General features: G+C 47.9%; 2 protein-coding genes across 7 annotated transcripts in view; one reads left to right on the forward strand and one right to left on the reverse strand.

Annotated features, from left to right (window-relative positions):
- Window positions 1-594: 594 nt before the first annotated feature.
- LOC308056434 (E3 ubiquitin-protein ligase TRIM36-like) lies at window positions 595-8,057 on the forward strand. 3 transcript variants are annotated; one of them, XM_080371819.1, is made up of 5 exons: window positions 595-943; window positions 1,574-1,698; window positions 2,231-2,521; window positions 2,825-3,122; window positions 4,656-8,057. In XM_080371819.1, the coding sequence occupies exons 1-5, from the start codon at window positions 822-824 to the stop codon at window positions 5,008-5,010; spliced, it is 1,191 nt and encodes a 396-aa protein (XP_080227945.1). In that variant the 5' UTR covers window positions 595-821; the 3' UTR covers window positions 5,011-8,057. The 3 variants fall into 3 exon arrangements, 2 of the variants coding, with proteins under 2 accessions (XP_080227945.1, XP_080227944.1); XR_013924833.1 differs by lacking the exon at window positions 4,656-8,057 and adding an exon at window positions 3,395-4,613 and having other exon boundaries at window positions 815-1,698; window positions 2,825-3,211; XM_080371818.1 differs by having other exon boundaries at window positions 815-1,698.
- A 6,087-nt stretch (window positions 8,058-14,144) lies between these two features.
- LOC308056277 (E3 ubiquitin-protein ligase TRIM36-like) overlaps window positions 14,145-19,483 on the reverse strand; it is a 31,382-nt gene continuing 26,043 nt past the window's right edge. For all 4 annotated transcript variants that reach the window (XM_080371375.1, XM_080371377.1, XM_080371376.1 and 1 more), the window contains one exon: window positions 14,145-19,161. In XM_080371375.1, the coding sequence (XP_080227501.1) occupies window positions 18,807-19,161 (355 nt within the window). In that variant the 3' untranslated portion in view covers window positions 14,145-18,806. The remainder of the gene's footprint in view (window positions 19,162-19,483) is intronic.

Genomic DNA, 19,483 nt, shown 5'->3' on the forward strand with positions numbered 1-19,483 from the left:
ATGAAGAGCTGCAGGAGAGCCTCAGGACTAAGTGATCAGGTAAACGAGCAGAGGAAACTCAACATTAACAAATGCAGAATTCACACAAGGTGGGGAAACCCTTATCTGCACGGCTTACGCACAACTAGACCACAGGACTGTGTGGAAAATACTGCAGCAACCACCTTTGTGAATATTCAGTAATCGACCAAAAGGGCAAATACAGTTTCAGGACTATGAAAAGAAGGAAAACACAGAACTCATGAGTGTCTTAGTGCTTCTCAGTGCCTTTTGTTCAGGGCACTAGTCAGAGGTAGCACTACAGTTCTGAGGGCATCCGTGAGAAACTGGGCTGGACCTCCGGTTCAGGGTGATGGGGGAAGGTGGAAGAGCACCTAGCTCTTGGGCACAAAGACTTTGAGACTGACCTGCTTGCTTTTCCATGAGCTGTTTAGACAAATGCCATGCATAACTCAAGGCGCAGTCAGAGGAACACTTTCCTGCTCTTGGTTCTCGGTGTTAGGGCACTAAAGGCTAGCTTGGGTGCAGCGCTGATGGCGTTGTCAGTCCCAAAGAGCATAACAGAGCTCATTAGTCTTGTCTGTCAAGCACCTGACTAGATTGCTGTGATACCTTGAACAACCTTATGTATGTTTCTGTACACAGCCGCAGCTGTGGAATCTGTCTGAGTGTCTTTTGCTCCCTTCTAGTGCAACAGTGAAAGGGCTAAAGAAGAAGCATCTCAGAGTTTTGAGAAATTATTTCATGTCCTGGAAGAGAAGAAGTCTGCAGCCCTTAGGGCAATTGAAGCTTCTAAGACTTTAAGGCTGGAGAAATTGCAAATGCAAGCAGAAGAATACCAGGGGCTCCTGGAAAATAATGGCCTTGTCGGATATGCCCAAGAAGTGCTTAAAGAAACTGATCCATCTTGTTTTGTTCAAACAGCAAAACAACTTCACGTCAGGTATCTGAATTACCTTCTGTTTGAGGGACGGGTACCCTTCCAGGATGTCTGGTCAGCCGTATTGTTTTGACACCTGCTAGCAAAGTACGGAATGTCTTGCAGAGGTTCAGGAGGTGGTCCCGGTACCGTTCAGTAGCAGTAATTAGAGTGTGCGTTCAAAAACAGCACGCAGGAGGGGCCCTGTCCTGTGGCAACACCGAGCCTCCCTCAGTAGGACTGCAGTGGAAGGGTGGCTTGTTCAGCTCACTGCCGCATTCCTTTGCTCAGAGATTGTATCGGGTATTTGCAAGTTAATCAAACATGTCTCTTCCGGCTTTAAACGCTTTCATCTTAATGGCTGCTCTCCGTGAGTGCTTCACACCTATTTTGCTCTTTGAGCATAATGCCTCAAATTGTTAAAATGCTCTGCCAACAGAATTGCCTGTTCCTTACCTTTACACGGTTGTACAAACAGCCTTTAAATGTTGCCTTTGAATTCTGTCTAGAGAGGCAGAACTTTCTGGGAGGTATCAGTAACTATATGAAGATGGAACTTTTTGGAAAGCAAAGCTTAGCAATTTCGTTTAAGGAATGCACACACGTGAATTCCCTTTTCTCTCTTCTGCCATGCCTCTGCTTCTGCGCTGTCAGAATCCAAAAAGCTACCGAATCTCTGAAGAGCTTCCGGCCAGCAGCTGGAGCTACTTTTGAAGACTTTGTGGTGGACATAGCCAAGCAAGAGGAGATCCTTGGTGACTTGTCTTTCCATTCCAATGGTAAGTTGCGAGCGCACCAGCTCATTGCCAAGTTACAGCTTTAAGGGCTGCTCTGAAAGAGGCAAAACTTAGGCAGGGCTGCAGCTGCAGAAGTCAGTCTTGTGACTTGTGTTGTCCTTTCTGTCTCTGTGATCCACAAGGCATTACCTGGCAGCAATGGTAATGAAGCTTCAGCTTTGGTAACGAAGCTAAGACGCCATTGCTTTCAGTGCCAGTTAACACTGGCTTCCAAAATATTGTAGATCAGTAATACTAGGTCTTTGCAGATGCTTTTTGTTGCACGACAAAAAAGAATAGTTTTCATATGCTTTTTTAGCTGCCAGTAGAAACAGTAGAACAATACAACTGTGAAAGCAAAAACAGAAAGCGAAGGTTTTATTTAAGTGCACATCCAGAACCATCCTCATCTGCACTCATGAATTGAGCCAGATTCCCCCCTGCGACTCATGGTGCTGTAGCCACTCAACAAAGGGCTTGTATATGAATTCCAAACCAAGGTGTATCTAAATGTGAGGGTTATCTGTCGTTCCAGGTCTGGAAATACCAGAGATCAATGAAGAGCAAAGCAGAATATACAACAAAGCTCTGATCAGCTGGGAATGCCCTGGGAATGTCGACTCGGCTGATATCTATGTCCTTGAATATCGTAAGCTTAATAGAGAAGATGAGACTGAGATGTGGCAGGTCGAAGTTTGCAGCAAGAGCAAAGTAATATCTGATCTTGATGATGACAGCAGCTATGCCTTTAGAGTTCGCGGATATAAAGGCTCCATCTGTAGCCCTTGGAGCCGAGAAGTTGTTTTGCGTACTCCTCCAGCTCCAGGTATGGGGTTTTCTTATTTCCGCAAGGTGCTGGATCTGTGTCTGTCGGTGTTGAGAGCTGTATGTACGTAGTTCCAGTAGCTCCCAGACTTTGACTATACAGTTACTAGTTGCATAAATGTTTAGAAGCACTGTTAATGGGTTAAGCAGGTAGCATGCTGAGACTGTGTTAAATTGCATGATGTTCCTGGTAGCCTTCAAAAGTGAGAAATCCCAGTGCCAGTGTATATGCAAATGTAGTTTATAAGCACAGGAGGCCAAATACCTAACTAAGAGGAAAATTTTTTGGGATACTGTTTTTCAGTTTTCAGTTTTCTTTTTGATGACAAATGTGGGTACAACAGTGAACATCTCCTGCTGAACCCAGGAAGAACCTCTGTGGAGAGCAGGGCTGGATTTCCTCTGCTGTTGGGATCTGAGCGTCTGCAGGTCGGATGCTACACAACCTTGGATTACATCATTGGTGACACTGGGATTGCCAAAGGGAAGCACTTCTGGGCTTTTCACGTGGAAGCTTATTCATACCTGGTGAAAGTGGGAGTTGTTTCTAGCCACCAGATAAATAAATTGTTCCATAATAGCCACGACGTGACCAGCCCAAGGTAAATTGCATACTCTTGCTTAATACATGTTTTATAGAAGGAGATGTCTTTTTAAAAATACAAATAAAGAGCGGTTCTGGCCTCCATTAGTACACAAGGTGAACCTAACCAGTGCAAAGTAGCTTGAAGGATACGGTGTAAGCAGGTTGTCCTGTTCATCGTCTACAGTTAGCGGGGAAAATGTGCTCGTTACCCAGAGTCCTATTTTCTTTCTTTTGAGGGTAGAAATCAGGTTTCTATAGATGTCAAGATATGTCACTTAAAGCAAGAAGGTAAAAAATACAAATATTGCAAGATTGAAGCAATGCTTAATTGTCAGTAGTAAGACTCCGCCTTCATTCCTTAAGCATGCCAAGTTTGGCAGCCGTTCAGAGGTACGATGTTCACTGTGCACATCTGTGTATCTTTGCTGTAGCTTGTGTCACGGTGGATTCCAAGCCACTGGCTTATCCCAGGCTGTGTGCTTGCGTGTGGTACTGGAGTGCTAACTGAGGAGAAGCTCAGTGGACAGTGGACAAACGAGCAAAAAGATTTCCAGCTCTCAATTACAGTTGTACTAAGCCTGGACGTGCCTAAGAACTGCAGGCTGGGAGGCTGTCTGCTGGGGACTCTGAACTTTTCCAGGAATCTGACAAATGTATTGGCTTCCTCCTGGAAGTGTAAGAAAGCCAATGTCTTGAGCTGCTTAAAGTCAGATGGAGCCTTTTTGCAAAGTGAGGACTTAGGTCCTGATTTCCTGATTTCTTTTTCCGTATCCACACAAATATCTGGAAGAGTTGAGCTGACACACATCCAGCCTCCCACCAGAAACGCAAATCTAGGTAGGAATTGTCTGCACAGAAGAATGTCTGCTTCTGCAGTCTGACTTCTTCTGGGGACAGAAGCAGGGGGAAAAGCATGTAGACTGAACAAAGCTGGCTACAAACTTTTCCCCAGTAACCAGCTGGGAAACAGGGGTTCGGGGAAGCCTCCAGGCAGTGCCCTTTAAAAGCAACAAACAAAGTGGCAAGCCAAACAAACCAGATGCACCAATACCCTAAGCCTACCGTGTTGTGTTGTGAATTTTAAAAGGCAATGTAATACAGCAGTGGTGTGGAAAACTCATAGAACAACCGTAATGTTAAACGCATTTACTGGTGTCGCTTAACATTATGTAAATAAAGTTAAATGTATCTTGTCTGTAATGGTTAGTCATTTTCGCTAAATTACTTCTCAAGTTAACTAATTTACTGTTCCTGTAGGTTCATTAATGATTGCCTAGCATGAGTACACTCAGATACACCTGTTCCTTAGTAAAGCCTTCTATGGTCTCATCCGTATTAGTGTTTAGCTGTTATTGTTTGAAGTGGCCCATGTGAGTGTCCTCCACCTACGACAGGCATCTTCCCTCCTGGCTTAGGTAGATTTTTACCCCACAAGGTTTTCCAGGTAGTTGTGTAGTGTTACGTATCTTATGGAAGTGTTTTCTCCACTTCACATCACTGCTCCCACTGTGGAATTTGACAAAAGCAAACAGTTGTTTTTCTGTTCCAGATACGAGCAAGACAGTGGTCATGACAGTGGGAGTGAAGATACCTTCTTTGACTCATCGAAGCCTTGCACCCTGGTCACTTTAGGCATGAAGAAGTTCTTCATCCCCACGACACCTGCTGCCCCCAAGGATCCAGCAAGCAGAATCCTTCCCCTGCCATCGTGCTTGGGCATCTGCCTTGATTGTGACAATGGCAAGGTGGAGTTTTACGATGCAGACTGTATGAAATGCCTTTATGAGTGCAAGGTGAACTGCTCTAGCATGATGTACCCAATGTTTGCCTTAATGGGTGGCGCAGCCGTTCACCTTGAGGAAGCTGTCACAGCGAAGTATGAGGAGCATGACGACAACGTTTAGTGCGGTAACCTCTTTCTATTGCTGCTCTGAGATGGAGAATGACGGCGGAAGAGCTCTACCTTGTCCCGATTAATTATGTTCTACATATATGTTGTTCACAAGTCTCTCTGTCATGTCTTTTTTTAAACACGTTGTCCAGACGCTTCCCACACCAGTGTGAACTGTTCTGGGAACTCTCCTGCCTTTCTCGTGATCTGTGTGATGCTGTTCTCTACGGACTTTCTTGGCAGGAGGAAGCAGGAAAGAAGTTTAACTAGCAACCAAAATCACTCCTCATGGGTAGAAATCTGCCTTCTATGTAACTTAAATTCTTACGTAGTCAGTTTTGCACTTAATGAACAAAGCTGACAGCGTGTGAGTGCTGTTCTCCTTTTAAGAGATCTGCCTGAAATGCCTCTGAGGGATCAAACGCCTTCCAAATAACCCCAGAGCACCGGGGTTGGGCCTTTCAGCACGAAAAATTATACACCAGACAGCAGTCGGAACTGCATATGAACGTTTAGCTTGTATTTGGAAAGAGAAGGGTAAACTAGAATGCGATTGCATGTCATATACCTTTGATGTGGCTGTAAGCTAGAACTCTGACACCTGGTGTCATGCAGTTGGTGGCATAATGATAAGTTTCTTTACTCTTCTGGGCTTTTACTATAGGCTGCAAACAATAGAGTGCAATTCTACTTGAAGTACAGAATTCAATGTCCAAAATCAAAGGTGTTTGCATGTGTGAGTAGTTGTACCTGGTAGTTAGGCAAAAGCAAATGAGTTCTTGACGTCAGTTGTAATATGTGAACGTTAAATAATCAGGTATTTCTTAATTTTTTTTATCTAGTAGCAGCTTGTTTTTCTAGTAAGAATGTAAAAAAATGCACTGATTAAGTTATGAGACCCTATTTCTGCCTTAAAGGATGTCTCCCCTCAAATTTCTGTTCCCGTCATGTTAAAAACTATCCCACGGTAGTTTTTCATAGAAACACAGAACTACAGATCGGTTTGGGTTGGAAAAGACCTTTCAAAATCATCTAGTACAACCCCCTGCCATGGGCAGGGGTATCTTTCACTAGATGAAGTTGTTCAAAGCTCTCTTCAACCTGACGTTGAGCACTTCCAGGGATGGGACATCCACAGCTGCTCTGGGCAGCCCGTTCCAGGGTCTTCCCACCCTCAGTGTTAGAAATGTCTTCCTTAAATCTGATCTAAACACACCCTTGTTACATTTAAAACTGTTGCCCCTGGTCCTGGCTTTACCAAGGCCTGTAGAAAGTTTCTCTCCATCATTCTTGCAAGCCCTCCTTATCTATGGAAAGGCCACAGTGAAGTCTCCCTGGGGCCTTCCCTTCTCCAGGCTGAGTAAGGCCAACTCTCTCAGCCTTTCCAGGGTGTTCCAGCCTTCTGATCGTTTCTGTGGGCCTCCCCTGGACCTGCTTCATGCTGGGGGCCTCAGAGCCAGATGCAATACTCCGCGTGGGGTCTTAGGAGAGCAGAGTGGGAGAATCCACTCCCTTGCCCCTCTGGCCACCCAGCAGCCCAGGATGCAATTGGCTTTCTGGGCTGTGGGTGCGCATCGCTGGTACAAGTTCGATTTTTCTCCCACCGGGATGTCCAAGTCCTTCTCTGCAGGGCTGCTCTCCATCCCCGGTCTGTATTGATACCAGGAGGTTGCCCCGACCCGGGTGCAGGACCTTGCGCTTGGCCTTGGTGAACCTCATGAGGTTCACATGGGCACACTTCTCAAGCCTGTCAAGGTCCCTCTGGCGACTGAACTGCTCAGCTTGGTGTCAACTGCAGACTTGGTAAGGGTGCACCAAATCCCATTGTCTGCTCTTAGTGGAGGTACTACCAGTGCCAGTAGAAACCCCTCCCTGAGGGACACCACTTGTTCCTGGTTTCCACTTGCATGCTGAGCTGTTGACTATAAAACTCTTTGCCCATGGCCACCCAGGCAGTTCCTGCTCCATCCATCAAGCCCATCCCTCTCAAATTTAGAGGGAAGAATGTTGTGGGGGATCATATCAAAGGCCTGACAGCAGTCCAGGTATATGACATCGGTAGCTCTTCCCTTGTCTGCTGATGCAGCCACTCCACCACAGAGGGCCACTAGGGGAGTCAGGCACAATTTGCCTGTGGTGAACCCTTGCTGGCTGTCGCTAATCACCTCCCTGTCTTCCGTGGGTTTTGAGATGCCTTCCAGGAGGATCCATCATGTGCTCTTACTGGCCACGGCGGTGGACTGCATCTGTCGATAGAAATCTCTGTGAAAAAACATGGGGGTTACTTGCACTGTTAACTTGTGGTGTGGAAAAATCAGGATCTAAAGTGACGGATGTTTCTAATACATACTCGGTGCTTTCTAATTTGGGGATATGCTTTCTAATTTGGGGATAGTGTTGCGTCTTGATGAGTGTGTGTGAGAAGTATGCTTACTAAGTACATGTATACAGCTGTAGAGCTACGAAATGGGACCTGAAAAATCACAACACACTTAGAAGAATGTAGCTCATAATGCAAAACCTTTGTGCCCTTTGCTGTCTGAACTGTCGCACTGACCTGACCCAGAGCCCACCCCTCCCAGTGTCCTCTCTCCCAGGCCTCTGCCTGGCGGCCCCTGTCACCTCTAATTGGCAGGAACGGTATCTGGCCAAAATGCCATCCGTGCCAAGGTGAGCACGACAGCCCTGTCGGGGCTAGAAAGGCCCAGCAAGGGCACCTTCTTGTTGGGGTCTCACCCGCAAATGTTTCTGCCTTAGTGAGGCTGTGTGGAAGCCTGCTGCACAGCTTTGTTGTGTGCTTGTATGAGAAGCACTTGGGCCTCCCAGGCAGCAGCGGGGAAGCAGTGGGTATCTCCTGGAACTTTCTCCTGCAGGAGAAATGGCAAATTGTCCCTCGTTACTTATCCTGTGAGTCATTGATTTTTGTAAAAGGTGGTTATCGTAGCCTTTCTTTCCCACTATGCCCTCCCCTTCACATTTCCTCCTGCTGTACTGGTAACCATCCTGCAACCCCCCTTTCTCCTCTCACCTTCTGAGGCTGATTGAACTTCGCTTTTTAAGAAAGGATGGATAGATATTCAGATGAGTTGGAGCTGGACATTTTTTAAGTCAACTGGCACCTGCAGAGGCCAAATATAATCTTTTTACTTAAGCTCAGGCAGAAACCAAGTAATTTTCACATTGGGCCATATCCAAAGGAACTTGGGGGAATGCACTGAGATTACCCTTCTTTTAGCCCACCAGGTCACAATGGGTTACCAGCCCCAGAAAGAGCCATTTCTCGACACATGCCTAGTTGTGATGCGGGTTGTGCATGTTTTAGCAGCACTGGTGGGAACCTCCTCTGTCTGCCTGGCTCCCTGCCCTGCTCGACCACCATGCAGAATATTCAGTCAGTGATGGATCCCAAGGAAGAAAATAATTATTTCTCCTCTCCTCTAAAGCTATTTTTTTCCCTAGGTGAAATTTCTGTCTACCTAAGGAACTTTCTCTCCATCTCATTCTGATAGGTTTAAGGATAGCTCCCTCATTTTTTTCCTCCTTCCTATATCAGTTATAGTGCCTGAGGAAGCAGAGGATTACTGCTGCTATAGTTTTTTCCAGGTCTGAGAAAAGAGCAGGAAATCAAATAAATTCACCAAAGCTGAGCTGATATGAGTGTGCTGGAGCGAAGAGGAGGCAGAATTTAATAAAGGGGCAGGAAAAGATAAATTTTTGACAGAAACAATTTTTTATAGTGTTTGAATCTCCCATTCCTCCCTCACAAATGTCTTATGGGAGATAGGAGGCAGAAGGAATAAAAGGGTTAACAACAAGGACTAGGCTGGTCAAACCAGGCAGGCTCGCTAAAACAAATGGATCCTTTCATACGAAGTTGGATTTTCCCAGTGCAATGTTTATAGTTGGGCAATAAATACACAAAAAGCCTTATTATTTAGCCAAGGAGCTAGAAATATCCTTCAGGCCAAGTCAAAGCTGTTTCTTTCTAATTTGAGGCTCCAGTGCAAACTGGAGCTCTTTCTCACACAGATGCACTGTTTGTTTTTCTGAGCCTCGAAATAAGCTGTCAGAGAGCTGTTATTGAATAGGAGCTGAGCCAAAGACCACGCACCATCTCAGTCTTTCCTGGCAGCAAGCATCTCAGGAAGCCTCTGAGACGTGCTACTGCTGCAGAGGTGCTCCAAAGCAGAGCATTGCACGCCAAGGGGCTGTGGGGAGCTTTCTGTGAACCGGTGAAACCATGAACGCAGGAGTGCAGGCGGCCAAACCTCACATGTGCAAAAGCAGCCCCAAGGGACCATGGTGTGGCTGTCCTCCCGATGGCTCCAGGGGGTGAGGCCTGGTAGTGGCCATTGCCCCCCGCCCCCAGAAGAAACCTAGCCATGGTTTCCACTCAGCCAAAAGCCAGTGCCAGAAGCCACGTGGCAACCCAGACAGGGCTCCAGGCAAACATGTAGCTGTCCCAGCCACAGGGCTGCCTGAGCCTGCCGCTGCTAGCGGAGGGCAGCAGGGGTAACACCTGCGTGAGATGAGAGCAGGTGGGCTATCTGCTCAGCCCGGTGGCAGAGCTGAAAGGTGAAGCAGAAAGGTTTAAGGAGTAGAGAGGGAGAGAGACTGGCGGAGCTGCTCTCTGCTGTCACTGAGGTAAATGCACTGCATGGGCACACCACAAGAAGCGGAGGCTGCCCTACCCTCTCACCACCAGGCAGAAGGGGTGCTCCTAAGAGCTGAGAAGGAATGAAACTCCTTCCTTCGGGTACCTGGGAAGGTGAAGTAGGCCGGGAGGTGATTCACCTGTTGCCCCTACACAATAGGTATGCAGCTCTGGAACCTGAGGGCCAGTAAAATGATGATGTGAATGAAAATTTATCCCGGGTGGAGGAGCTGCCTAGGGAAAGTCGGTCACCCCCAGGCTTCACGACCAGCTCTGCTAGGAGGAGTAGAAAGGTGGTTGTCATTGGCGGCTCGGCTCTGCTCTGCTCTGAGAGGAACGGAGGGCCCAATGCGCTGGCTGGACACAACCCACAGGGAAGCCTGCTGCCTCCCTGGGGCCTGGGGTGGGGATGTTAATAGAAAATCCCCAAGCAGACAATGATGAAGTCCAAATGAGAAGTCTGAGGGCAATCAAGAGAGACCTATGGGCCTTGGGGCAATGGCTGAGGGATCAGGAGCACAAGTAGGGTTCTATTCTATCCTGCCAGTTGCAGGGAACTGTGGGGCATCTGATCAGGTCACACAGATCAATACCTGGCTCTGAGCCTGGTGTCACCAGCTAAATTTTGGGGGGTTTGGTCATGGGTCAGTTTACATGGCAGCTGATAGGGTTCACCTATCTGAAAGTGGGAAAAGGATCCCAGGTCAGGAGTTCACAGAGCTCATTGAGAAAGTTTGGAAGGGTGAAGAGAATAAAACAAAATTGTTAATCATCATCAGAGATGAGCCTCAGAGTGGCATACCAGTGTTTGATGTGAGATGGACAGCACAGCTGAAGTGCCTCTATGCCAATGTCTGAAGCATGGGCAACAAACAGGAGGAGCTGGAAGCCACCATGCAGCAGGGAGACTGACATAGTCACCATCACAGAAACATCGTTGGATAACTTGTATAACTGGAGCGCTGCAATGGCTAGCTACAAACTCTTTAGGGATAAGCAAGGAAGGAGAGGTGGTGGGCTAGCTCTGTATGTCAGGGAGTGTTTTGACTGCCTAGAGCTGAATGATGGTGACAACAGGGTTGGATGTTTATGGGTAAAAAGCAGGGGGAGGGCCAACAGGGGGGATATCCTGGTGGGCCTGTTACAGACCACCCAACCAGCATGAAGAGGTGGACGAAACGTACAAGCAGCTAGAAGTCTCACAATCACTACCTTTGTTCTTGTGGGAGACTTCAAGTTACTGGGCATTTGCTGGAAATGCAACACAGCAGAGAGGAAACAGTTCAGGATGTTCCTAGAGCGTGTGGAAGATACCTGCCTGACACAGGTGGTCATTGCCCAGCCAGGGGAGATGCCCCACTGGGCCTGGTGTTTACAAACAGGGAAGGACTGGTGGGTGATGTGGTGGTCAGAGGAGATCTTGGGCACAGCAAACACAAGATGATAGTGTTTTCATTTCTCGGAGAAGTAAGGAGGGGGTCAGCAGGACCATTACCTTGGACTTCTGGAGGGCTGACTTTGGCCTGTTTAGAAGTGTGGTTGACAGAGTCCCTTAGAAGACATTCCTGAAGGGCCAAGGGTCCAGGAAGGCTGGACACTGCTCCAGAAGGCAGTCTTAAAGGTGCAGGAGCGAGCCGTCCCCATGTGCCAAAAGATGAGCTGATGTGGCAGAAGGCTGGCCTGGCTGAACAGAGAGCTTTGGCTGGACCTCAGGGGGAAAAGGAGAGTTTCCCACCTTTGGAAGAAGGGGCAGGCAGCTCTGGGGGACTAAGGAAGTTGTCAGGTTATGCAGGGTAAAGATTAGAGAGGTGAAAGCCCAGTTATAGCTCAGACTGGCCATTGCCATGTTTTTACAAATATATTAGAAGCAAAAGGAGGTCCGAGGAGAATCTCCATCCTTTACTGGATGCAGCAGGGAACATTGTCACAAAGGATGAGGAAAAGGCTGAGATACTTAATGCTTTCTTTGCCTCAGTCTTTAATAGTAAGACCATTTCTTCTCTGGGTACTCAGCCCCCTGAGCTGGAAGCCAGGGATGAAGAGGAGTAGAATGAAGTCTGCACAGTCCTGGATGAAACAGTTAGTGACCTGCTGCTCCAATTAGATGTCCAGAAGTCTATAGGGCTGGATGGGATCCACCCAAGTGTGCTGAGGGTGCTGGTGGAGGAACTGACCATACCACTCTCCATCATTTATCAACAGTCCTGGCAAACTGGGAAGGTACCAGTTAACTGGAGGTTATCCAGTGTGATGCCCATCTACAAGAAGGGCGGGAAGGAGGATGTGGGAAACTACAGACATGTCAGCCTGACCTCAGTGCTGGGGAAGGTTATGGAGCAGATCATTCTGAGCTACATCATGCAGCATGTGCAGGAGAACCAGGGGATCAGGCCCAGCCAGCAGGGGGTTATGACAGGCAGGTCCTGCTTGACAAACCTGATCTCCTTCTATGACAAGATGACCCACCTGATGGATGAGGGAAAGGCCGTGCATGTTGACTACCTGAAACTTAGTAAAGCCTTTGACACCATCACCCACAGCATTCTCCTGGAGAAACTGGCTGCTCATGGCTTGGACAGATCTACCTCTCACTTGATGAAAGCTGGCTGGACAGCCAAGTCCGGAGAGTGGTGGTGACTGGAGTTACATCCAGCTGGTGGGGTCAGTACTGGGTCCCGTCCTCTTTAACATCTTCATTGACGATCTGCATGAGGGGATCGAGTGCACCCTCAGTCAGTTTGCAGATGACACCAACCTGGGGGGAGTACTGACCCGCCTGAGGGCAGGAGGCTCTGCAGAGGGACCTGGGCAGGCTGGAGCGATGGGCCCAGGCCAGTGGTGTGAGGTTCAGCAGGGCTCAGTGCCGGGTCCTGCCCGTGGGTCACACCAGCCCCACGCAGCGCTACAGGCTGGGGCAGAGCGGCTGGAAAGGGCCTGGTGGGAAAGGGCCTGGGGGTGCTGGGTGACGGCCGGCTGGGCAGGAGCCAGCAGTGTGCCCAGGGGGCCCAGGCGGCCAGCAGCACCCTGGCCTGTGTCCCCAGCAGGGTGGCCAGCAGGACCAGGGCAGTGACCGTCCCCCTGCACTGGGCACTGCTGAGGCCGCCCCTTGAACCCTGTGTTCAGGTCTGGGCCCCTCTCTGCAAGGGGGACATTGAGGGGCTGCAGCGTGTCCAGAGACGGGCAGCGGGGCTGGGGAAGGGGCTGGAGCACAAGCTGTATGAGCACTGGCTGAGGGAACTGCGGGTGTTCAGTCTGGAGAGGAGGATGCTCAGGGGGGACCTTATTGCTCTCTGCAGCTCCCTGACAGGAGGCTGTAGGCAGGTGGGGGTTGGTCTCTTCTCCCAGATAACAAGTGACAGGACAAGAGGAAACAGCCTCAAGCTATGCCAGGGGACCTTTAGATTGGGTATTGGGAAAAATTTCTTCACTGAAAGGGTGGCCAAGCATTGAACAGGCTGCCCAGGGACATGGTGGAATCACCAGCCCTGGAGCTGTTTCAAAAACACATAGATGCGGTGCTTAGCCACACGGTTTACTGATGGACATGGCAGTCCTGCGTTAACGGTTGGACATGATGATCTCAAAGATATTTTCCAACCCCAATGATTCTATGGCTCTAAGTGCCCGCCAGCTCTGCATTCATTTGCTGACATGGTGCCAGGAATATTGCTTCCTGCGCTTCCTCAGCCACCCTTCTCTCTTGTGGTTTTATCCACTTCAAGCAATGAACATGTCTTTTGTGTCCTTGAACCACGTACGTGAGGATGGCAGTCAAACAGGAAAGCTGAGAAAATGCAGCAGAATACTGCCCTTGGTTTCAACACTCCTGCTTCCCCAGGAGCTCCAGCCCTGCTGTCCCAGAGCATACACGTACGTATATCAGCTCTGCGGCTGCTTTAACCACACCAGCACAGGTCACAGGACACTCACTGTGAATACAGCCTCCAGCACTCGCCGGTGCACATACAGCAGGCCTGAAGGCAGCTGCCACCATAAGCTGGAACTTAAAAGCATCCCGAAAGCAGCAGCGTTGACAAATGGAAACACCATACTTTCAAATAAACGCAGATTCCAGCACTGGCACCAATTTGCAGAACTGCAGAGAAAGGCAGCTCCGTCCAACCGCACTCAGGTCTCTTGGCTGGGCTGCTCAGCTGCAGAGCTAAGGGCCATCTTCTGCCTCCGTTAGGGAAAGGGTGGGTTCCCTTGAAAAGGACCAAGAGCCAACACTCTTCTGCACACACATAGTCCTCCCCTCCCTGGGAGGGACCCTCAGGCAGCCAAGTTCCTAAAGAGCAGCTTAAGTAAAAGCCTGATGTGGCAATTAGGACAAACTAGATTCTTTAGCCTCTCCTCAAATTAGAGCGACTGGTTTATGGGCACGCTTGAGAACTTTTTCCCTGCAAGTCACCTGTTGCCATCGATTGTAAGAAATACAATTCCAGCCAGGGTACTGCAGAGCTGCAATGTAATAATGGGAACGACCCAGCTACTGTATTTTCAGCTTTTATTCAAAAAAAAAAAAAGAATAAGAACCACACACATCATGTTTACATTTCAGGATATTTTTAAACAAGGCTGTTTTTTTAAAGCTTTAGATATCTAAAAAGTGTCTACATGATTCAATCCTGCATGGAGCTTTGCAAATCACACAGTAGTCACCAAACAGCTATATTGCACAAAGATCCACACAATACCACACCATTCTTAGCTTAGTCTACATTGTAAAGTGCTGTTCCGTAGGAAGAAAATTGTTCTGGAAAAATAAGTATCTGGATAGCCGAGTACTGCTGAACTGTAGTTCTGAAACGTGACGCTTCCATTGTAGCCGAACAACTCTGACAGTGAGTTGTCAGTGCCTCTGACAGTGGGGGGGGGCTCATTTAATAAGGTGGAGTCAGCACCACAGAGTACTGTCATGAATGCATCCTAAGTATTCAAGTAATACCAAAAGCCAAATCCATTTCTAAACTCAGAATGAGATAAATACAAGCAGACATACCAAAAGGCAGATAAATGTTTAAAATAGTATCAGGCTCTGTCCAGTAGAGTAAGTAATTGCATAGCACAGCAAATCTTAAATGAAAGTAAGATAAAGCTAGATAAAGCTAATGGGGGGGGGGGGCGGATGACGGGACAAATTTTTTATATCTTACTTCTATATTCTCAAACCAGTAAATCTCAATTTATCTTTTAATAAATGAGTCTGAGAGACCGTCTTCGTGTCCAAGATGGAGTGTTCCAGATTATGCATCTTTCTATGAACTAACAAAACGCTGCAGCCCCACGGTATTGGTCCAGGTGCATCCAAATGTGGAACTGGGCAGTGCTAACCATGACGCAAAACCTCTAGTTTAGACCAGTTTCTGAAACAGAGGAACCAAGAATGATGCATTTGTCTGTGGAAGGAGATCTAGCCTGGGAACAACACCTGGAAAATTCAACGCTGTGATCTACAGCCTTCAGCTGACACTGGGTTTCATAGATCAACAGGCAAATGGTGACTGTGCAATGGGAGAATCACAGCTACTGAAGAGAGAATCCTGTCTCCTGGGTCTGTTTGACTGCTGGGCTCACACACACAAGAACGTCAGCCACCTACTCAACACAGCGTAGTAACGTGTAAAGGTTTTCAGTGCTTGCCCAGCCAGTCACGGTTTATTAAACGAGAGGGAAAAAAGTGGAAGGAACAACCAATTTTAACAGCAGAAAGAGATTTTCTGACTCTCACTTACAACTTTGCAAAATCTGGAAAAGCAAGCAAACAAAAAAGGATCACATTTGTGTTACCTATGAAGCTACTCGGGAACATTCAAGTCTAGGAGTGAATGAAGAGCTGCAGGAGAGCCTCAGGACTAAGTGATCAGGTAAACGAGCAGAGGAAACTCAACATTAACAAATGCAGAATTCACACAAGGTGGGGAAACCCTTATCTGCACGGCTTACGTACAACTAGACCACAGGACTGTGTGGAAAATACTGCAGCAACCACCTTTGTGAATGTCAGCTTAATATTCAGTATCGAACAAAAGGGCAAATACAGTTTCAGGACTATGAAAAGAAGGAAAACACATAATTGCGCCATCCTTGACTTTGCCTGAGTGCATGTATGGAAGACTCCTTTAGTCAGCCTCAGAAGGTGAGAGGAGAAACGAGGTGTTGCAGGATGGTTACCAGTACAGCAGGAGGAAATGTGAAGGGGAGGGCATAGTGGGAAAGAAAGGCTACGATAACCACCTTTTACAAAAATCAATGACTCACAGGATAAGTAACGAGGGACAATTTGCCATTTCTCCTGCAGGAGAAAGTTCCAGGAGATACCCACTGCTTCCCCGCTGCTGCCTGGGAGGCCCAAGTGCTTCTCATACAAGCACACAACAAAGCTGTGCAGCAGGCTTCCACACAGCCTCACTAAGGCAGAAACATTTGCGGGTGAGACCCCAACAAGAAGGTGCCCTTGCTGGGCCTTTCTAGCCCCGACAGGGCTGTCGTGCTCACCTTGGCACGGATGGCATTTTGGCCAGATACCGTTCCTGCCAATTAGAGGTGACAGGGGCCGCCAGGCAGAGGCCTGGGAGAGAGGACACTGGGAGGGGTGGGCTCTGGGTCAGGTCAGTGCGACAGTTCAGACAGCAAAGGGCACAAAGGTTTTGCATTATGAGCTACATTCTTCTAAGTGTGTTGTGATTTTTCAGGTCCCATTTCGTAGCTCTACAGCTGTATACATGTACTTAGTAAGCATACTTCTCACACACACTCATCAAGACGCAACACTATCCCCAAATTAGAAAGCATATCCCCAAATTAGAAAGCACCGAGTATGTATTAGAAACATCCGTCACTTTAGATCCTGATTTTTCCACACCACAAGTTAACAGTGCAAGTAACCCCCATGTTTTTTCACAGAGATTTCTATCGACAGATGCAGTCCACCGCCGTGGCCAGTAAGAGCACATGATGGATCCTCCTGGAAGGCATCTCAAAACCCACGGAAGACAGGGAGGTGATTAGCGACAGCCAGCAAGGGTTCACCACAGGCAAATTGTGCCTGACTCCCCTAGTGGCCCTCTGTGGTGGAGTGGCTGCATCAGCAGACAAGGGAAGAGCTACCGATGTCATATACCTGGACTGCTGTCAGGCCTTTGATATGATCCCCCACAACATTCTTCCCTCTAAATTTGAGAGGGATGGGCTTGATGGATGGAGCAGGAACTGCCTGGGTGGCCATGGGCAAAGAGTTTTATAGTCAACAGCTCAGCATGCAAGTGGAAACCAGGAACAAGTGGTGTCCCTCAGGGAGGGGTTTCTACTGGCACTGGTAGTACCTCCACTAAGAGCAGACAATGGGATTTGGTGCACCCTTACCAAGTCTGCAGTTGACACCAAGCTGAGCAGTTCAGTCGCCAGAGGGACCTTGACAGGCTTGAGAAGTGTGCCCATGTGAACCTCATGAGGTTCACCAAGGCCAAGCGCAAGGTCCTGCACCCGGGTCGGGGCAACCTCCTGGTATCAATACAGACCGGGGATGGAGAGCAGCCCTGCAGAGAAGGACTTGGACATCCCGGTGGGAGAAAAATCGAACTTGTACCAGCGATGCGCACCCACAGCCCAGAAAGCCAATTGCATCCTGGGCTGCTGGGTGGCCAGAGGGGCAAGGGAGTGGATTCTCCCACTCTGCTCTCCTAAGACCCCACGCGGAGTATTGCATCTGGCTCTGAGGCCCCCAGCATGAAGCAGGTCCAGGGGAGGCCCACAGAAACGATCAGAAGGCTGGAACACCCTGGAAAGGCTGAGAGAGTTGGCCTTACTCAGCCTGGAGAAGGGAAGGCCCCAGGGAGACTTCACTGTGGCCTTTCCATAGATAAGGAGGGCTTGCAAGAATGATGGAGAGAAACTTTCTACAGGCCTTGGTAAAGCCAGGACCAGGGGCAACAGTTTTAAATGTAACAAGGGTGTGTTTAGATCAGATTTAAGGAAGACATTTCTAACACTGAGGGTGGGAAGACCCTGGAACGGGCTGCCCAGAGCAGCTGTGGATGTCCCATCCCTGGAAGTGCTCAACGTCAGGTTGAAGAGAGCTTTGAACAACTTCATCTAGTGAAAGATACCCCTGCCCATGGCAGGGGGTTGTACTAGATGATTTTGAAAGGTCTTTTCCAACCCAAACCGATCTGTAGTTCTGTGTTTCTATGAAAAACTACCGTGGGATAGTTTTTAACATGACGGGAACAGAAATTTGAGGGGAGACATCCTTTAAGGCAGAAATAGGGTCTCATAACTTAATCAGTGCATTTTTTTACATTCTTACTAGAAAAACAAGCTGCTACTAGATAAAAAAAATTAAGAAATACCTGATTATTTAACGTTCACATATTACAACTGACGTCAAGAACTCATTTGCTTTTGCCTAACTACCAGGTACAACTACTCACACATGCAAACACCTTTGATTTTGGACATTGAATTCTGTACTTCAAGTAGAATTGCACTCTATTGTTTGCAGCCTATAGTAAAAGCCCAGAAGAGTAAAGAAACTTATCATTATGCCACCAACTGCATGACACCAGGTGTCAGAGTTCTAGCTTACAGCCACATCAAAGGTATATGACATGCAATCGCATTCTAGTTTACCCTTCTCTTTCCAAATACAAGCTAAACGTTCATATGCAGTTCCGACTGCTGTCTGGTGTATAATTTTTCGTGCTGAAAGGCCCAACCCCGGTGCTCTGGGGTTATTTGGAAGGCGTTTGATCCCTCAGAGGCATTTCAGGCAGATCTCTTAAAAGGAGAACAGCACTCACACGCTGTCAGCTTTGTTCATTAAGTGCAAAACTGACTACGTAAGAATTTAAGTTACATAGAAGGCAGATTTCTACCCATGAGGAGTGATTTTGGTTGCTAGTTAAACTTCTTTCCTGCTTCCTCCTGCCAAGAAAGTCCGTAGAGAACAGCATCACACAGATCACGAGAAAGGCAGGAGAGTTCCCAGAACAGTTCACACTGGTGTGGGAAGCGTCTGGACAACGTGTTTAAAAAAAGACATGACAGAGAGACTTGTGAACAACATATATGTAGAACATAATTAATCGGGACAAGGTAGAGCTCTTCCGCCGTCATTCTCCATCTCAGAGCAGCAATAGAAAGAGGTTACCGCACTAAACGTTGTCGTCATGCTCCTCATACTTCGCTGTGACAGCTTCCTCAAGGTGAACGGCTGCGCCACCCATTAAGGCAAACATTGGGTACATCATGCTAGAGCAGTTCACCTTGCACTCATAAAGGCATTTCATACAGTCTGCATCGTAAAACTCCACCTTGCCATTGTCACAATCAAGGCAGATGCCCAAGCACGATGGCAGGGGAAGGATTCTGCTTGCTGGATCCTTGGGGGCAGCAGGTGTCGTGGGGATGAAGAACTTCTTCATGCCTAAAGTGACCAGGGTGCAAGGCTTCGATGAGTCAAAGAAGGTATCTTCACTCCCACTGTCATGACCACTGTCTTGCTCGTATCTGGAACAGAAAAACAACTGTTTGCTTTTGTCAAATTCCACAGTGGGAGCAGTGATGTGAAGTGGAGAAAACACTTCCATAAGATACGTAACACTACACAACTACCTGGAAAACCTTGTGGGGTAAAAATCTACCTAAGCCAGGAGGGAAGATGCCTGTCGTAGGTGGAGGACACTCACATGGGCCACTTCAAACAATAACAGCTAAACACTAATACGGATGAGACCATAGAAGGCTTTACTAAGGAACAGGTGTATCTGAGTGTACTCATGCTAGGCAATCATTAATGAACCTACAGGAACAGTAAATTAGTTAACTTGAG

Source organism: Falco punctatus (assembly GCF_963210335.1).
Source record: "Falco punctatus genome assembly, chromosome: Z".
Lineage (NCBI taxonomy): Eukaryota > Metazoa > Chordata > Aves > Falconiformes > Falconidae > Falco > Falco punctatus.